At 52.0% G+C, this 18,771-nt stretch overlaps 1 protein-coding gene across 6 annotated transcripts in view; it reads right to left on the minus strand.

The window, feature by feature from the left end:
- Window positions 1-18,771, minus strand: part of ARHGEF18 (Rho/Rac guanine nucleotide exchange factor 18) — a 93,801-nt gene that overhangs the window by 54,936 nt on the left and 20,094 nt on the right. For all 6 annotated transcript variants that reach the window (XM_033854506.2, XM_033854508.2, XM_033854509.2 and 3 more), the window contains 8 exons: window positions 16,029-16,294; window positions 14,955-15,105; window positions 14,166-14,280; window positions 13,423-13,480; window positions 13,049-13,093; window positions 12,478-12,555; window positions 11,446-11,548; window positions 11,157-11,298 (listed from right to left, as the gene is read on the minus strand). In XM_033854506.2, the coding sequence (XP_033710397.1) occupies window positions 11,157-11,298; window positions 11,446-11,548; window positions 12,478-12,555; window positions 13,049-13,093; window positions 13,423-13,480; window positions 14,166-14,280; window positions 14,955-15,105; window positions 16,029-16,294 (958 nt within the window). The remainder of the gene's footprint in view (window positions 1-11,156; window positions 11,299-11,445; window positions 11,549-12,477; window positions 12,556-13,048; window positions 13,094-13,422; window positions 13,481-14,165; window positions 14,281-14,954; window positions 15,106-16,028; window positions 16,295-18,771) is intronic.

Consider the following 18,771-nt stretch of genomic DNA (forward strand, 5'->3'; position numbering starts at 1 on the left):
AAGGCCTTCAGATTTCACCTTAACTCCGTTTCTGCTTTTCGTTTGTTTGTTTGTTTATCTTTTGGCCTTGCCTTGCGGCATGTGGGATCTTAGTTCCCCGACCAGGGATGGAACCCGCGCCCCTGCAGTGGAAGCGCGGAGTCTTAACCACTGGACCACCAGAGAATTCCCTCTGCTTACTGACTAGAGATCAGTTGTCCAGGCAAAATCCATAGAGACAGGAAACAGATTTGTGCCTGGGGACAGGGAAATGGGGGGTGACTGCTAATGAGTAGGAGATTTCCTTTTCCAGTGATGAGAATGTTCTGGAATTAGTGGTGATGGTTGCACAACTCTGTGACTATATTAAAAACCACTGACTCATACACTTTAAAAGGGTGAATGCTATGGTATATGAATTATAATATCCCAATTAAAAACAGCAGCAGCAGAATGGCTGACCCTGCGGATGGCAGAGCTCTCCCCAGCAGGTGGGGAAGCTGGGGGCCTTCCCCTTTGATCAGAGCTCTGGGAATATTCTAGAAGAGGGAGAAACACCACAAGGAAGGTTTTAGCTTCCTGATCATAAGCGGGGAGGGGGTGCAGGGGGAACCTGGTGACAAATTTAGAAGCACTGATTTACCAGGTGTGACTTATAATTGGGCCTCGGATTTCTGGAGGAGACCACTGTGGTTGTACTTCGTTGAAGAAAAATACTATATATATATATATATATATATATGTATATATATGTAGATATATATTTGTTATGAAAGAAGTTATTTAAAAAAAAAAAAAGCAAAGTTGTGTTTGCTGTTGTAACCCTAGGACCTGGTTCACAGAGGGTGCCAGGTAATAATCTGCTGAATGAATTAATAAAGGAATGAACGAACACACGCAAACACTGCAGAAGCACTCCACACGCAATGACAACCCTAGGAAATAAGGAGTGGTATTATGTTTCTAATTTGATAGACAGGAAACTGAGGATTAGAGAGTTTTAGTTGCACCTCCAATATCACCGAAGCAGATCTGAGCTCCCTGCTGCCACCTCTGTGTTCACGGTGCTCACGGCTATGTGTGCAGAGAAGGGGCTGCAGGGCAGGTCAGCGAAGGTGGGGTGACAGCGGCTTGCTGGGGAATGTTAAAAAGCCTGGAATGTTAGAAGCTTCCGTGGTAGAAGGACAGACGGAAAGGGAAATGAGATGGCGCAGGGGTGTGCATAGGAGGCTCCCAAGTCAAATGAGAAGGAAAACCAGGTGCACGATTTTCCTATTGCTTCTGTAACAAACTACCACAAACGCTGGCTGAGAACAACAGAAATCTATTCTCTTTTGGTTCTGGAGGTCTGAAGTCTAAAACAGGTCAAGGGTTTCCCTGGTGGCACAGTGGTTAAGAATCCGCCTGCCAATGCAGGGGACACGGGTTTGATTCCTGCCCTGGGAAAATCTCACATGCCGCGAAGCAACTAGGCCCGTGCGCCACAACTACTGAGCCCATGCGCCACAACTACTGAGCCCATGCAGCGCAACTACTGAGTCTGCATGCTTCAACTACTGAAGCCGGTGCACCTAGAGCCCGTGATCCGTAACACGAGAAGCCATCGCAATGAGTAGCCCCTGCTTGCTGCAACTAGAGAAAGCTCCCGTGAAACAACAAACGCAGCCATTAAAAAAAAATGAAAACAAAATAAAATAAAATGTAACCACCCACAATGTGTTAACCGTAAATACTCTAAATTAAACCTTTAGAACATTATTTTTTCAAGACACGGTGGCAAGTCGGCTGTGTATTTGCTACTTTGAATGTAACCAAACACTACTTTAATCTCGGTGGAAACTATGAATCTACCTAAGAACAAAAGCAGAGAAACGCCAGTAGAATTTAGTTTACACCCAAGGCAATTTTAACCACACAAAAAATGAGCATAGCTGCAGGGGTCCTTTCCCTGAGACTTCCACAAGGACATTATTTTAATCACTCTGCCCCTCCCCCGTCAGCCACATTCCTCCTCCAAAAAAATTCCTACCGGGCCGCTCCAGAACTGTGACTGGAATTGTTTTGCACCTGGAGAGAGGGTTTTCAAAACAGAGCGGCTCTTCGCCACTTTCAGGGGAAAAGTAAAGTTTAACTAACAAAGAAACAGTGATTGGGCTGGACGTAACAAAGACCTCTGGGCTTAAAATGATTTAAGAGAGTCCCGATGAAAATGTTTAGATGAAAGTGTTTAAAAAGTCATCGATGGAATTTGAGGAAATGGAAACAGGACCCAGGATGAGTGAAGAAAAATGAAGGAGACCTTGACACAAGGATCAGAAATATGCTAAACACGTGGAAGGTAAACACCCAGGGAGGCACAGCTGGTGACTACAGCCCTAGTCCCGGGCGCTGGTGACATGGGCAACGGGCCCTGCAGCCAGCTGTAATCGTTACTGTGTGACAAGAATGAAAATTATACCACAGTTTCTGCCAGGAACAACGTACATGCCACCACAACTTTCAGCGTGGGGGCATTCTCAAGTCGACTGAAGGAAAAAAGAGAAAGAAAGGAACCAAAGAATCCCTTTCTCCTTTCTCTCAGGTATGCCATTGAAAAGGGACATAAGCGATACAAACCCCAAACAAGTTAAATTTACAAGAATTAACTTTAGTATGCCCGCCGGCTGTATGCTCTTACTGGATTTAGAGCAATGTGTTTTTTTTTTTCTTTCCCACTCAAAAGGGCTTGAGCCATAGAGCTAGCAAGCTACTGATAAAGCATAAAACTCTGACCCAGTCCAAACAACCGAGATGCTCAAACTTTCCAGACTCTTTATTACTTGGAATGTCAACTTAAAAATACAGGCCTGGGATGGAAGGAAGGAAGGAAGGAAGGAAGGAAGAAATAATGCCATTTGCAGCAACAGGGATGGACCTAGAGAATATCATATTTAAGTGAAGTAAGTCAGAAAGAGAAAGACAGGGCTTCCCTGGTGGCACAGTGGTTAAGAATCCGCCTGCCAATGCAGGGGACACGGGTTCGAACCCTGGTCCGGGAAGATCCCACATGCCGCTGAGCAACTGAGCCCGTGTGCCACAACTACTGAGCCCGTGCGCCACAACTATTGAGCCCGTGCGCCTAGAGTCCATGCTCTGCAACAAGAGAAGCCACCACAATGAAGCCCGTGCACTGCAATGACGAGTAGCGCCCGCTCGCCGCAACTAGAGAAAGCCCGTGCGCAGCAACGAAGACCCAACACAGCCAAAAATAAATAATAAATAAAATAAACATTAAAAAAAAGACAAATATCGCATATCATTTATATGTGGAATCTAAAAAAAATGATACAAATGAACTTATCTAGGAGGCAGAAGTAGACTCACAGACATAGGAAACAAACTTATGGTTACCAAAGGGGATGGCGGGGGTGGGGGATAAACCAGGAATTTGGGATTAACATATACACACCTGTTGTTTACCTGTTTATATATGAAGCAGGTAAACAACAAGGACTTACTGTATAGCACAGGGAACTATACTCAATATCTTGTAATAACCTATAATGGAAAAGAATCTGAAAAAGAATATACATAACTGAGTCACTCTGCTGTACACTTGAAACTAACACAACTTTGTAAATCAACTGTACTTCAAAAAAAAATTAAAATTAAAATACAGGCCTGGGGGCATACCATATGCACGGAGTATATAACATTTATTGAGCATTCACCATATGCTAGGCGCTGTGCCATGCACCTTACACATATGACCCCATCAAATCCCCAACCAATCCTTATTCCTGGTTTAAAGGTGGGGAGACTGAGACTTAGTGGTGGAAACTGGCACCAGAACCCAGATCTGATTTGACACTCAAGCCTGGGCTCTGGACACTTCTCCGTACAGCTCCAGAATTACTCATTCACCCGGATACCTGCAAAATCATCCCCAGATCACCCTTGGCCATAGGGCTGTTCACCTGTCCTGAACTCTCTCTGGTCAACAAGAAGGGACCCGCCCTTCCTCGCTCCTGGCTGGAGTTCCACTCTCCCCGAACGGAGGCAAAAGGGGGAAAAGCTGTGTTCTTCGCTTCTGTGGTAAAACTTCGCGAACACTTTTGACCCCTTGGGCCAGCCATCTCTTCTACCGCTTCGATCTCAACAGAGCGCCAGGTAGAAAAGACAAGAGGACAGCTACAACAAACCGTGCAAGGACCAACGGCCTCTCATTCCTGCACCGCACCATCTAAATTCTCCCACAAGAGAGAAACTGGAGAGAGAACTAAGAAAGACCCAAAGCACACACACTTCGTATGTTTTTGTTACCCCAACGATCAATTGTCAGGAGGACGTCTGCTCCGCGGAATAAGTGCTGCTCGGAGGCTTCAAGTCCCCCCGGTGCTGGGTATTTTTATGGTTATCGCCACATCCCAGGTCCTGCCCCGGGGAGCTCCAGAACCTAGAACCCGTGTCCTTTCCCGGCTGAACCACGGAGGTTGCACCGCCCAAGCGCTGGGGCTCGGACAGAACCGGCGGGCATCGTCTGCACTCTGCATTCGCCAAACACAGCCCACATGCACGAAAGAGGCAGCCTGCACTTCAGGACCCGCCCGCCAGTTTGGACGAGCCCATGGGGGCCGGGCCCGAAGCCCAGGCAGCCCCGGGGGTCCAGCGCCCGACGCCGCCCCCGGGCCCCGACGGCGCCTCCTCGGGGCCCGAACCCCATTCTCCTCAGCCCCGCCCCGCCGGCCTCACCTCGGTCCCCCGCTGGTCACTCGCCGCCCGCAGCTTCGTTAGTGTCCCGGCCGCCTCTGCCGCCCGGCCTCCCGGGATCCACTGCCGCCCTCAGCCCGGAGCCGGAAGCGGGAAGCCGCGCGGGCGAGGTGCGCACGCGCTTCTCCGCCCCGGAGGGCGGACTAGAGGGTGTGGGCCCGGAAGGGGGCGTGGCCGCGAGGATCGGTGGGTCCGGGTAACTAAGGACTTGGGTTGAAGCTGTACCTGGGGCCTCAGGCAGGAGTCGTTCGCTCGGGTTTACGCGGGGCGAGGGGACTGAAGAGTATTTGCGAGGAGGGTGAGAGTGATCCTTGAAGGGCGGGTTAGTGGAGCAAGGGGGCTACGGGCGATCCTGAGGGGAAATCTGCGGGGTGGGGGGCTTTTTTGGGGAGGGGGTCAGTGGGGCGCTGGGGTATCTGTGGGACTGGGGGGCGCTTAGAGGGGATCTTAAGGAGAGATCAGCGGGGTTGAGGGGCGTTTTGTGGGGTCAACGGGGGCCTGGGTGATTAGCGGAACCGGGACGGGTTTCCTGGGAGAAGATAGCGGTACTGGGGGGGGGCGGCTTGGGGAGTTGGGGGTGTCTGGATGCGGGAGTTGGGGTACAGTGGAAGCTTGGGGACATCTAAGGGGGATGAGTCCGGGGACGAGAAGTTTGAGAGGGGAGAGTACGAAAAATGGAGAGAACAGGGCTGTCTCCTGTGAAGACGTGGCAGCATAGATTACAGGAAATGAAGATTACAGATCTTGGAAAAATGAGTCATATATCTCTCGAGTGGTCCCAGACACCCCAGTATAGGTACCACCAGATACCCCAAACACATACCAGACACCCAGGCAGATGCCATCAGATACTCGCTTTCAGGCACCCTCAAATAGGTCAGACACCCACGTAGGTCTGTTAAATGCCCCCAAACGATTCAAAATCTGAAAAACACGCCAAATATCTCAAAAGTACCGGACACCTTCATCCAGGAGCCATCAGACACCCCCAAACAGGCTTTCAGACACCCAGAAACACCCAGAAACATACCGCACATGGACACTTTCAGACACCCTCCAACACAGATGCTATCAGATACCCCCAAACAGGTGTTCAGAGTCTGAAACACATGCCAGACACCCCCACACAGATGTTTTTAGACACCTGTAGCCACGCCAGATGTCTCTCCAAGTGTCAGCACCCCTCAGGTGCCATCAGCCATCCGGGTCCTGAGGCTTCTTGTCTAACCCAGGTCCCCCATAAGTGGAGGGGGTGGGCAGGAACCAGGAGAGAAGCCAAGCACCTTTCACCTAAGGCCTGGTTGTTCAACCAGGTCAAACCAAACTCATCTCAAAACACACACAATCTGTGGTTGAGAGCTCTCAGTTCAGAAACTGGGTGGCAAAGTTCCCAAGTGACCTGCCTTCACTTTAAGTTTAGGCTTCATGATCAAGAGAGGGAGCATATCCAGGGAGTTGGGGAGCCCAGAAGTGCAAGAACCCCACCCCAGTTGAGGCCATCAGATACCCCACCCCAACTGAGGTCAGAAGCCCAGACACAGGTATTTCGAGATCTCGATGGATCTGTAAATGTTCACTCTCTGAATTGCTATGACTTTTGGACTTTATCCCAAAGGCAATGGGGAGCCATTGACGATTCTAAGCAGGAAGAATGGCATGAGCCTTATTTCTATAGCCCCCTGGGTTATAGAAATCTTCAGGTTGACAAAGTTCTCCCCTAAAACCTTTCCAAGGGGCCTGTCAGGAAGGAGAGGTGTCTCTTGTCTTCCTTTTATCCATCCAACCATTTTCTGCATTTTTTTGAGTCCTTATCATGGGCCAGGGACTCTGCTAAGAGCTAAGGAGCTATATGTCTATAGCTGCATTTCCCAGTCTTGGTACTAATGACAATGGGGGCTGGATAATTCTCTGTCGTCAGGGGCTTCTGTGCATCAGAGGGTATTGAGCAACCCTGGTCTCTTCCCATTAGATGCAAATAGCACTGCTAATCCTGACAGCCAAAAATGTCTCCAGATATTGCCAAATGTTCTTTAGGGGGACAAAATGGCCCTTGGCTGACAGCAATTGGCCTCAGAGACGCTCAGAACCTACAGTCACCTAATGCCAGCTTCCTGGGGAGGTGGCCCTTCGCTTTGTTTTAGAGAGTGAGTAAGAGTTAAGTGGCAGAGGGAGTTCCAGGAACAGTGCTGAGTGAGCAAGGTGCAGGTGATGGGCACAGGCAGCCACAAGACTTCAGGGCGGCGGTGGCGGGCAATCCCGGTGGCTGAGTAGTGGGAGAGAAGGGTGGAGGGGTAGGCGGGGTCAGACCACGGAGGGACCTCAGAGGTCAAGGCCAGGAACAGGACTGTCTGGAATTGTGTTCCATCAGCGGGGTTGGTCTCTAGGAAAGCATCTCAGCTTTACCCTGGAGACGCACCTTCCATAATTACCTGGAGCGTGACTCATTCACTGTTCTGTTGAACTTACTGTGAGGCTGTTTCCTTAAGTCAGTAACATCTGGCTTTGAATACCTGCGATGGGAGGTAGGCTTGTGACGAATTATACCTGGGCAGTGCCTGCTCTCCGCCTGCTGGGAGCGAGACACAGCCTTTCTGGCCTCACATGCTTCCTTAGACAGGTGTGGGGCTGTGGTCAGAGCCCAGGGTTAGGGTCTGTGATTTAGATGCTAGCTTTGCCTCCTCAACAACAAGAAATAATGATGATGTCAGTAGGTGCTACCATTGCCTGTAAGTACCAGGGGCCACGCTGAGTGCTAGCCACATCATTTCCGCGACACGAGCTCCAATCTTCCCTGACCTCAAAGGGTTGTCCCGAAAGTCAAATGATGTTTCCAGGAGGTGGAACTTGACTCCGGCCATCCTGAGAGTAGGCTGGATTGAGGGACTCACTTCCTGGGGACTCACTTGCTGGGGACACGGGTTCGAGCCGTGGTCCGGGAAGATCCCACATGCCGCAGAGCAACTAAGCCCGAGCACCACAACTACTGAGCCTGCGCTCTAGAGCCCACGAGCCACAACTACGGAAGCCCACGTGCTCTAGAGCCCGTGCTCCGCAACAAAAGAAGCCACCGCAATGAAGCCTGCGCACCGCAACGAAGAGTAGACCCTGCTCACTGCAACTAGAGAAACCCCGCATGCAGCAATGAACACCCAGCGCAGCCAAAAAAAAAAAAAAAAAAAAAAAATTAAGAGAAATAAAAAAAGTTAAAAAAATAAAATGAAAAGTTTCGGGGAGAAAAGGGATCTGCCGCCCACTGGAGGGTTAGGGGAGTCCTCAGATAGATAGTTGTATATCCTAAGTTAGGGTATAATGCCAAAATGCAGCAAAAGATTCCACTTACAAGTCCCAGGTCTGGTCTTTTTGAAGTAACAAAACATTTAAGTTATCCCTCCTGCCTGCCTTGCATTGCATTCTACGCGTGGTAATTCGTTGCTTTATGCTAGCCACGGACAGCAATCCACAACAGTTTCATGCTTATACCAAAGAATGGAATCTGATCCTTTGTACCTGGTATTTTGCCTGTAAGTCTACTGATAAAAGATTATTGGAAGCCAGTCACAGAATCTGAAAATAAACTCTAGTCTCTCGTTTACTATTTTAGGGCTTTCATAGAAGCCAAGGACTCATTGCAAAACATTTTTGCAAGGATGACCGCTTGTATTCCATCCAGCAACAATACATTTTTGCCTGGTTTAGAATTACCGGTAGCTTATTTCAAAGCGAAGGAAAACCAACTGAGCACGTGTTTGCTGTCTTTAGAACAGCTGGCAAAAATATGGTATGAAAGTGTTTTCATCTTCCTATTACTCTAAATATTATTGTACAGAGCTATTATTAATGCCGTTTTTTGGTGGGAAAACCTTAAAAATTGCCCCAAATATTGACATTAAGTGCGTCAAACAACAGAGTGTCTTTGGTATATTAAACTTTTGGTTCTCATGTATCTGTAATTTAATTTTCCTTTAAACTATAAAATTTTGCCTTTGGTACAACTAAAAGAATTAAAAATTAATTTTATTAAACAAAAAATAGGGACTTCTCTGGTGCTCCAGTGGTTAAGACTTCCTCTTCCATTGCAGGGGGTGCGGGGTTGATCCCTGGTCGGGGAGCTAAGATCCCACATGCCTCGCGGCCAAAAAACCAAAACATAAAACAGAAGCAACATTGTAACAAAGTCAATAAAAACTTTAAAAACGGTCCACATCAAAAAAAAAGTTAAAAAAATATTAAATGGCGTCATGTGGCAGTGGATTGGTGATCAGGGGCTCAGGCTCTGAGTTCAGACCCTGCTGTGTGACCTTTGGCAAGAACTTAACTCCTCTGGGCCTCAGATTCCTCATCTGTAGAAAGGGGGAATACTAGTGCCTATCTTACAGAGTTGTGAAGATTAATGAGGAAATCTGTTTAAAGGACTTGGTGTTTGGGATATTGTATCTGCTCAGCATAGTAATGTTACTCTCTATTTGTACAAAGTCTTCTGTGATTGTAAAGTGACCTTCAGGAAATGAGTCCCTGTTGGAACCCTCATCTTCAAGGTCAGATGTGTAAGGGGTTCATTGATCTGTTGGCTACTGTAAGTCACTTCCCTGGGTCTTCCTTGCTGCTGGGAAAGCTAGCTCGGGGATCGGCAAACTTTGGCTATAAAGAACCGTAAGGTAAATATTTTCAGCTTTGAGAACGTGCTGCAAAATACTCAACCCTGCCATTATAGCGTGGATGCATTTCTGTACTGTCCATGGCCCAGTCCCGGATCTTTGACCTCATTCTTCCTCCTGCCAACCTCCCACTTGCCCCTTGAATTTGATGCCTCAGATACAGCTCCGTGGGGGCTTGATCCTGGCTCTCCAGGGAAGTCCCTGTATCCAGCAGACCTCACCCCTGACCCCCAGAAGAAGAGATTAGGAAGTCAACAGAAACAGGAAGTCACCTGCTGCTTAAAAGGACTTTAAGATGCTGAAGACTTGGCAAAGCCCAGGTGGCCTCAGCTGAAAACTGAGGCCATGTGTCAGGAAGCGGATTGGAAATCTTCCAATGCAGAGAAAGCTCCGAAGGGGACACCCCTGAGAAGAGCAGGCAACAGTCCCACCACCAGCAAAAACAGTGCTCCGGAAAGAGGGAGGAATCAGGAAGAAGGAAGATGCCCATGTGTGGGGCCGGGCAAGGAGGAAATGCAAAACCTGTGGCTCAGGTCACAGGGAGGCAGCTGCCCTGCAGGTGGAGGGACAGCTCTCACGGCACAGCCCATCCTGGGGCCAGTTCTCTACGGCCCTCTGCAGTGATTCTCACTGGGGACAATCCTAGCCCCCAGGGGACACTTGGCCACATCTAGAGACATTTTTGGTTGTCATGACTCATGGGATGGGGGGGTAATAAGTATCTAGTAGGTGGAGACCAGGGATGCCGGTCAACGTCCTCCAATGCACAAAATAGCTCCCCCTTCCCCCAGCAAAGAATTACTAGGCCTCCAATAGCAACTGGGCCAAGGCTGAGGAACCCTGCACCAGCCTGAATTTGCAACTAACAAGCAGTTGCCGGTGCCTCTTCTCTCTCCCTTACAAAGCCCGATTTGTTTTCAAAAAGGTGATACGCTAAATCTCAGAAAAGGCCAGAGTCATCTCCCTCCAAGGCCTCTGGAACCCAGTACTTTTTCCTGAGCAGACACCATTACCCCCCAGACAGCCCCGGGAGGCAGGAAATTGCCTGTTACGGGCTGATAGTGCCTCCTCCCACCGACCCCAATTCATACGTTATAGTCCTAACCCCCCTCAGTACATCAGAAGGTGGTCTTATTTGGAAATAGGGTCATTGCCATTTTATTTAGTTCAATGAGATCATACTACGGTAGGGTCAGCCCCTAATACAATGTGACTGACGTCCTTAGGAAAGGGAGAATTTCAGACGTAGACAGGCATACAGGGACAATGCCGTGTGAAGATTATAGTTCTGCTGGCACAAGCCACCAGAATCCCAGAAGCCAGGAGAGACACCTGGGGTGGACCCTTCCCTAGCACCTTCAGAGGAAGCCTGGCCCTGCTGACACCTTGATGTCGAACTTCTTCAGAACTGTGAGACAATGCATTTCTGTGGTTTAAGCCAACCAGATGGTGTTACTTTGTTACGCAGCCCTAGCTAACTAATATACTGCCCGAGTCTGGATTTTGCCAAAGGATTTTTGCAACGACGAAAGCTGAGACTCAAAGGGAATTTGGCGGCGGCGGGGAGGGGGGCGCCCAGGCTAACCAAATGGTCCCTGCTCTTAGGGATGGATTCCTGGTGAACATCCAGGAAGCCAGGGTTGGTCCGAGCTTAGAAAGGGTGAAATAGGACGAGGATGCAAAGAGAGAAGGATACCATGAGAATGATTTAGGGGAAGTGAAGGAGAGGAAGTGGCTGCCATCCAGGGGGATGGGCTGGGCCAGCAGACTTACCAGAGTTCAGAAAAGGTTTGCCACACAGCGGGCAGCTGGAGTGGCCAGAGAAGGTTCCTTGAGCCAGCTGGTGCCCATTGACACATTCTTTCCGCTCTCGAGCATCCTGTCCTTTGTCTTTCAGAAGCACTGGGCTCTTCCCCTGTTGGGGACAGAGGTGGGCCTTAGAATGCCCTGTGCATCCAGTCTCGCCTCGAAGCATAGAGATCTGGAGCCAGGGGCACCCTGACAAGCAGCAGAAGGCAGAGGGGGATTCCCCCAACCCCCACCCCCGGCACGGCCCCCTGACCTTCTCCTTCTGCCTGGTGACTCGACATCGGAGGGAACTCAGTCTGCGCTTCACCCTGGCACTCCTGTCACTTCTCTCCATCTTCCCCGCTCTGTCCTCGCTCCTGAGGGGCAGAAAATTTAGTGAGGAGAGCGCAGCAGACCCAGAAGGCCCTTCTGAGCCAGTCCTGCAGGTCGCTTCTGGGATCCACCCGGAATCTGTCTCCCTGAGGCCCCTTCATCCTGTTTCACCCCTGCTGTGGTCCCTAACTCTCTCCCTCCTTCTCTCACTCACTCATTCACTGAACAAACATTTACAGAGGTTTGCAAATTTCAGGAACCTTGGGGACCAGGTTTGCAGAGGGGAAGGTGACGTGGTCTCCAACTTGAGGTCCCCTGATGGGCCCTGTCCATCGCAGTCTCCTCCCTCTGATTCATGCCCCCTTCCTATCTCCATCAGCCTAAAATCCTGTCCATTCTTCCTGTGGGATATCTGTCAAACCCGGCTTCCCTCTTCCCATCCAATGCTCCAGCCCCAGATCGTGCCTCTCCTGGATGGCTGGCACACCCTCATTTAATAAATATGTATTAAGTCATTGACAAAGAAACCCAGCCCCCGCAGAATCTAGTCCCTGGAGGGAGAGTCCGTACCTCCAGTCTGTACCCCTCAGTGCTCACCATCATCGCTCACCACAGAGCTGTGCTCCTGTGTTTCCCAGGTGTGTTCTGGCCTCTGCTGACTCCCCCCTCCCTCCCCTCCTCCCAGCCCCACCCCGACACCGACACCGTTCCTGAGGAAGGCACCGATTTCTTTTCCCCATCCTCATTTCTTCGTATGGGTGAACTCCTACTGTTCCATCGGAATCCAGCTCAAGCTGTCACCTCCTCCAAGAAGCCCTCCTCTGCCCTCCCAGGGCATATGAGGAGCCCCCCTACCACCCCTACCATTGATTGCCCTGACGGTTCCAGTGAGAGGACGGGCCCCCAGCTCAGGGCCCACAGTAACCTCTTGTGGGAATCCAGTGGCAGCCCGCCAGCAGCTCTGCGTACTCACTCGGACAGGAACTCAAACCAGGTGAGGTTTGAGTGGGCTCCTCCGGAGCTGATGGACAAGCGAGCCCTCTCCCGGGCCCTGCAGGATCAGAGGGGACAGACACAACAGCCCTTCCTTCCTCCCGCAGATGCCCCCTCTCGTGCCCCTCTCCCTCTGGGCTCCTGTGGATAGGTGTGCCCCCCCGTGCCATGTCTGAGATCCCACCATCCCTCCACATGTGGGCTTGTTTACATGGTCATTGCGATGGGTTTTCCAGCAGAGGGTGATAACAGGTCTTGGTCAAACAAAATCTGCATGTCAGGACGTTTTTCTAACAGATGGCAGTATTTTGGGAAAGAGGTACCTTTTCCCATTTGGACAAAGGAAGTGCATGGACAGGTGGCGGCTTGCTTCTGCATCCTGCCCTTTCCCACACCTGGGCGTCCTCCCACCTCTCCTGTCACCGTGTTCCTCCCATTTCTCCTTGTCTTCACACCATGCCTGTTCACTCCTATACCTGTCCCCCTACACCTGTCCTCCGCATCTGTCCTCACATATCCGTTTCCTCACACCTAGCCCCCTTTCCACTTACCCATGGTACTGTCGGAGTTCTTGAAGCACCTGCTGGACAATTAGCCTGCAATGGCAGATAAAAACAGCCCACAGCTGCCCCACATGACAGACATTCCCCAAGGCGAGCTGTGATTGCCCGACCCGGTCCCGGGTCCTGATGCAGCAGCTAAACTGGGTCCCCAGCCCCCCCCCATGCTGTTGAGAACCTTTCTGAGGGGTCTGGGTCCCTCTCCGGGGAGAAGGATGGTGTGGTAGAGAAGATCGAGATTATTATAGGGGGACAGTGGCTGGTCACGTACAGACAGTGATGCTACAGCCTGCCTCCCTCCTCCCCAAGCCTTGACTCCTTGGCTGTCCAGGGGGTCCCTCCCTGACCCAGGGGTGGACACTCACACGTGATCTGGCTCCACGTGGTCCTTTTCCATGCACTCCAGCACCGGTGGATCCAGGCCTGGAATCAGCCCCCACCCCAAGAGGCACAGGCGTGAAGGGGGCCCTGGGGCAGGACCAGCCCGGCATGGTGCCCCCTGAACCCACCCCTGCAGAAATGGAGGCTGTCCAGATGTGGCTTGCCACTCTCAGGGAGGAGAGGTGAAAAGAGGGCAGAGAGCCAGGGATGGAAGTGTCCCCGGCGTGTCATGAGTGCTTACGACTGGCTAAACGCTTTACACATATGCGGTCAGTGAACCCTCCAAGCGACCCTAAGGAGATACAGTAATTGTCCCCTTCTCCGTGAGAAGGTTAAGGAGGCTTAGAGACTTGTTAGAAAGTGGTAGATTCCGGTTTGGCCTGTAGGTCTGTCTGACACCAGAGGGACACAAGCTCTTCAGATAGAGATTCAGAGACAAAGAAGGAGATAAAGAAAGAGACAGAGTCAGAGGGAGAAGAGTGAGCCCTGCGGGTCATTGCAGTGTTGTGTCCACCTTGGCTGGAGGATCCCGGGGTGGGGGGGGGCGGGGGGGTAGGGGTGGGGGAAGGGCATATGATGCAGGAATCCCCCCCACCCCCTCAACATTCTGCCCAGTTCCTGTCCAGGGGGCCCTAAGCCCCCTCCACCAGCCCCATCCAGGGGACCCTCCAGCAGAAACCCCCTACTCCACTTGGTTTGAATGAAGGAAAGCCCCAGCCTCGGCTACCTTGAACTGCTGGAGTGGGTACTTCCAAAGCCGGAAAGATTTCCAGGGAGCTGATCTCATCGAAGGACACGGGAACCGACCGTGACCTCACTCTTTTTTCGGGGCTGTCACATTCCTGCAGGGAATAAGCATCTCGCTAAGCCTGGAGACAGCCCAGGCTGCAGGCAGGCTCGCCGGGTCGAGGGTCCTCAGCCTTCAGCTGCAGACAGGGGCTGCCCCCAGCCATGGGGTATGAGCACAGCGTTGGGACTCCATAGCAGCTGAGGGCTGGAGCCGTACCCTCCCCAGCCATGGGCTGCAGCCCTGCTAAGGACCACCAGCTCCCCACCCCAGCTGTGGGCTGCAGCTCTGGAATTCTGAGCCACAAATTCCAGCCGTGGCCAGTCATTTCCCCCCAGGTCACGGTCATGGGCAAAGATGCCCCAGGCAGAGGCAACAGCTCCGAGCATGCATTCCCCAGTTTTGGGCTAAAATCCCAGACCTCAGACGAGCCCTCCCTACTTCCAAACTCCAGTCACAGGCAGCACTTCCTTCCAGCTGCAAAGATGCGGAGACATGCCCCTGCTCCCCAGCCCAGGGGTGAACTTAGGGCCAAGGATCCCAGCCCAGAAAAGGACCTTCAGGTCTGGGCTGCGGTCTCAGGACCCAGCGACTCCCCAGTCACGGGCTACACCTGCCATGATAAAGCGGTCCCCCCAGCTATGGGCAAGGCACTCCTTGGAACCTGCAGAGACAGTGCCTGGGCCCACAGGTGTGGTATCGTCCGGGGTGGCTGCAGGTTGCACCCACCTTGTTTGGTGCCTCTGGGGGGGTTCCGCCCCCAGACAGACACCCTTTGGTCCAGGCCTGCAGGCCCTCTCCTGGCAAGTTCAGAGCAAGGCTGGCCAGTGTCCGAGGGAGACAGGACCCCTCATTTGCAGCTGAGGCTTCGAGGCTGAGCCTGGTGGAGGAAGGGAGGGAGTCGGGTCTCTTCCACCTGGTTGCTGCCCCAGCTCCAGCATGTGAAGCATGGGGGCCTGGAGGGAACCCGTGGGTAGCCCTCTGGGGGGACAGGGCACAGAGAGGGGTCCAGCTCTCCCAGTACCAGAGAGGCGGGTGGGGAGTCTGGCTGGGGGATTTGATGCTGAATTTCCATTTGCATCGCGGGCCCACTGTTTTTTGTGTTTTGGATTTTTTTACCTTTTTTTGGCCCAGCGGCATGTGGTATTCACATAGTTCCCCGACCAGGGATCAAACCCATGCCCCTGGATTGGAAGCTCGGAGTCTTAACCACTGGACCACCAGGGAAGTCCTCCCTCCCACTGTTTTTTTTTTACACAGACTGGATTTCTATCTGGGGGGACCCGTGAGGGGTGGAGGGCGCAGCTAAAGCACCCCTCTCTACTGTTTGGGGCTGCCACTGTGGTTTGTGGGTGGCACTGAGCACGCATCTGTGTTTTGATCACAAGTGCATCTGTGGCTTTGTGCACGCATGTGCAAGTGACATGTTTATGCGTCCCTGGGTTTGAGCAGGGAGAGGATGCACGCCTGCGTGTTGAGCGTGGGCATGTACGCCCAGGGTGCACGGGCGGGTGTGCACATCTAGGTGTGAGCCTGCCGGCCGGGTTCACGCAGTTCCAGTCTGGGCTGGTGCACGCTCCTTCAGCGTGTGCGCGCTTACCCATGCACACGGATTCATGTGCCCACGTGAGCTCTGTGTGCAAGCCTGCATCTCCGGAGAGGGCCTTTGGGGCTGCCTTCTGACGGTGCAGACACCTCTGGTGGCCCTTGAGCTAGATGACTGAGAGGCAGGGGGGCAGCGTAGCCTGGCCGCCCTGGGGGTGTGTCCCGGAAGGCGTTGGGGGGGGGTGGGGCAGGACTGACCTCTGCCAGGTTTCAGAGCAGCTCCGCGACCTCTCCCAGCTGCGTCTTCGAGGCAGGCCCTGGGACCCTGCCAGGCTGGAGAAGGGCGAGTCTTCTCTGGCTTCTTCGCTAGGGGGCCCACTGCCCCTGGCCCCACTAGGCTGGCTTTGTGAAGGGACCTCAAGGCCCAGGTCCTGGATATACTCACTGCCCTGAAGGTCCCCCAAGTCCAGGCTGAAGTCCTCCGAGCTCTCGCCATTGCCGAGCAGCCCTGGAATTCCATCCTCCTGGAGACGGATGGGGAAAAGGCATTGACCGAGGGCAGCAGAGGCCCCCAACTCGCAGACCCTGCCCACCCCCCTCCCGTCCAACCTGGGTTCAGCGCCCATCTAGTGGCAGGTGGGGTAGAATGGGGGTGGTCCCCTCAGTGTAATGTCTAACCCAGGCCTTCAAGGCTTTATGCCCCCAAAAGGGGCCAGAAATCTGGGCTGGCAGACCTGATTCCACCTCCCTTACTGAATTTCTGTCTGATGGTTTTATGAAACAGACAAAATAACCTCTGTCCTGTCGGCTCACCCAGCTTGTTTTAAACCTCACGCAAGATCATGCCTGTGAACGCAATTTGCAGAAGCGCTGCACGGAGGTAAATTATCCTTGGTGCCACTGCTACTGGTGGAATTTCAGGCAGTGTCAGGGCTCGTAGTCGTTTTTGTTTTTGGCCGCACTGCGTGGCATGCGCTATCTTCATTCCCTCACCCGGGATCGGACCCGCACCCCCTGCAGTGGAAGCGCGGAGTCTTAACCACTGAACTACCAGGGAAGTCCCAAGGGGCTCCTAGTCTTTTCCCGGGGCTGCTTAGGGTGTGTACTCATGGGTCTCCTGTACCCTAAGTCTCCCTCCCAGGCCCGGGGTGAGGCAAGTGAGGCACTCGTCTCGGACACAAAATTGTAGGGGGTGCCCCAAAACTCAAGAATAAAGAAAATCATACTTTAATATAATATTAAAAAAAAGAACTCAATACAGTGCAAAGAGTTCCGTGATGAGCAAATTATCAAAATGTTAAGACATGACAGTTTCGGACCCCGCACCTCGCTTGCCTCCCCCTATTTCCGGCCCTGCTCCGTCCTACCAGAGGGTAGCCTGGAACCTCTGCGCTCCTAAATCCCCTGCAATAACTTCCGCTCCCGGACAGCAGAAGCCTGAGCTCGTGAGCACAGTGCAAAGGGCTCCAGGGTAGGCTGCCTCCAGCTTCTGGCCCGTCTGCACCCTCACGTCGCAACCCACCCATGAGGCATCGATGTGCCAGGCGCTGTTGGACACGGAAGATACACAGGGGTGGACGATGATTGCCACATCCACCAAAGCAGCAACCAATCTGCACCCAGAACTACACGGGTGTTAACCCTAATCCCACAGAAGCTCCACCAGGGGGCGCTGTTGTCCCACTTTCCAGATCAGGAGACAGGCTCAGGGAGGAGAAAGGACCACACAGTCCTGGGCCACACAGTCAGTAAACCGCAGAGCCAGACCCAAACTCAGATCTGTCTGGATCCAAAGCTCTATCCTCTTTCTTACCCTTGTTACTCTTCTATTTCTTTTTCCTCTCTCTCCCTCCCAGTCATTCTATTTGTCATTTATGTCCCCCCACAGAGCACCTGCTTTTTTCCTTTCCTTGGAGAACATCTTCTCCCAAGCCACCAAGAGGCAGCCTGGTGAACTCCTATTCACCCGTCAAAACCCAACTTGGGCATGCCCTCCAGGCTGCCTTCCTGACTCCTCCAGTCTAAATAAGGTGTCCCTCCTTTGGGCTGTCAGGATCTGCAGGACAGGGACTGTCCTTTTCCAGGCCTTTGTTAGCACTGTCCTCAGACAGGGTTTTGTGGGTAGGTGGGAAGTCCTCTACAAGTGCTCCATGCAAAACCAGCCCTCAGATGTGACCCCAGACATCTATGTGAGCTCAGGCAGCCCTTGATGGACTGTCCCAATTGGTGGCCTGAAGGGCCCACTGAGCAGACCTGGCCCCCTTCATGAGCTCTATAAGAGGCCCCAGGATAGGACTGCCAGATAAAATGCAGGACGCCCAGTGAACTTCCAATTTATATAAACAACGAATTTTTTTCTAGTGTAAGTAGATTCCAAACATGACAATATTCAAGTCTAACTGTGCATCCTTTAATTTTATCTGTTCAATATTGCAACCCTATTTATCCCTGGACCAGTCTTTACTAGGGGAGGGGTAACAGGAAGGTCCCTGTTAACACTTGGTGTGGGGAATTTTCAGAGAAGCAGCCAATTGAAAGTGGAAAACACCTGCCAGCCAAGAGCCACGCTCTTGGTCGGCTGCAGATCTTGGCTGGCAGGACGCAGGTGGCAGTGTCCACACCTGCCGTGGAATGAGGGTGGAAGAGCTATGCAGGGTCTGGCTTTTTCTCTCACCTCCCCCACTTGGAGCTGTCTACAGTTTTGACACCTTCCTTCTTTTTTAAAATCGTAGTAAAGTATACATAACATAGAATTCACCATTTTAAGCATTTTTGAGTGTACAACTGAGTGGCATTAAGTACATTTACACTATTGTGCAGTCGTCACCACTGTCCATCTCCAGAACTTTTTTCATCTTCCTCCAGAGAAGGTTTGTACCCATTAAACAGTAACTCCCCATTCTCACCTCCTTGAGCCCCTGGTCACCTCGACTCTACTGTGTCTTATTGAATTTGCCTATTCTAGGGACTTCGTATAAGTGGAATCATACAATCTTTGTCC

Source organism: Tursiops truncatus, chromosome 3 (assembly GCF_011762595.2).
Source record: "Tursiops truncatus isolate mTurTru1 chromosome 3, mTurTru1.mat.Y, whole genome shotgun sequence".
NCBI classification, from domain to species: domain Eukaryota; kingdom Metazoa; phylum Chordata; class Mammalia; order Artiodactyla; family Delphinidae; genus Tursiops; species Tursiops truncatus.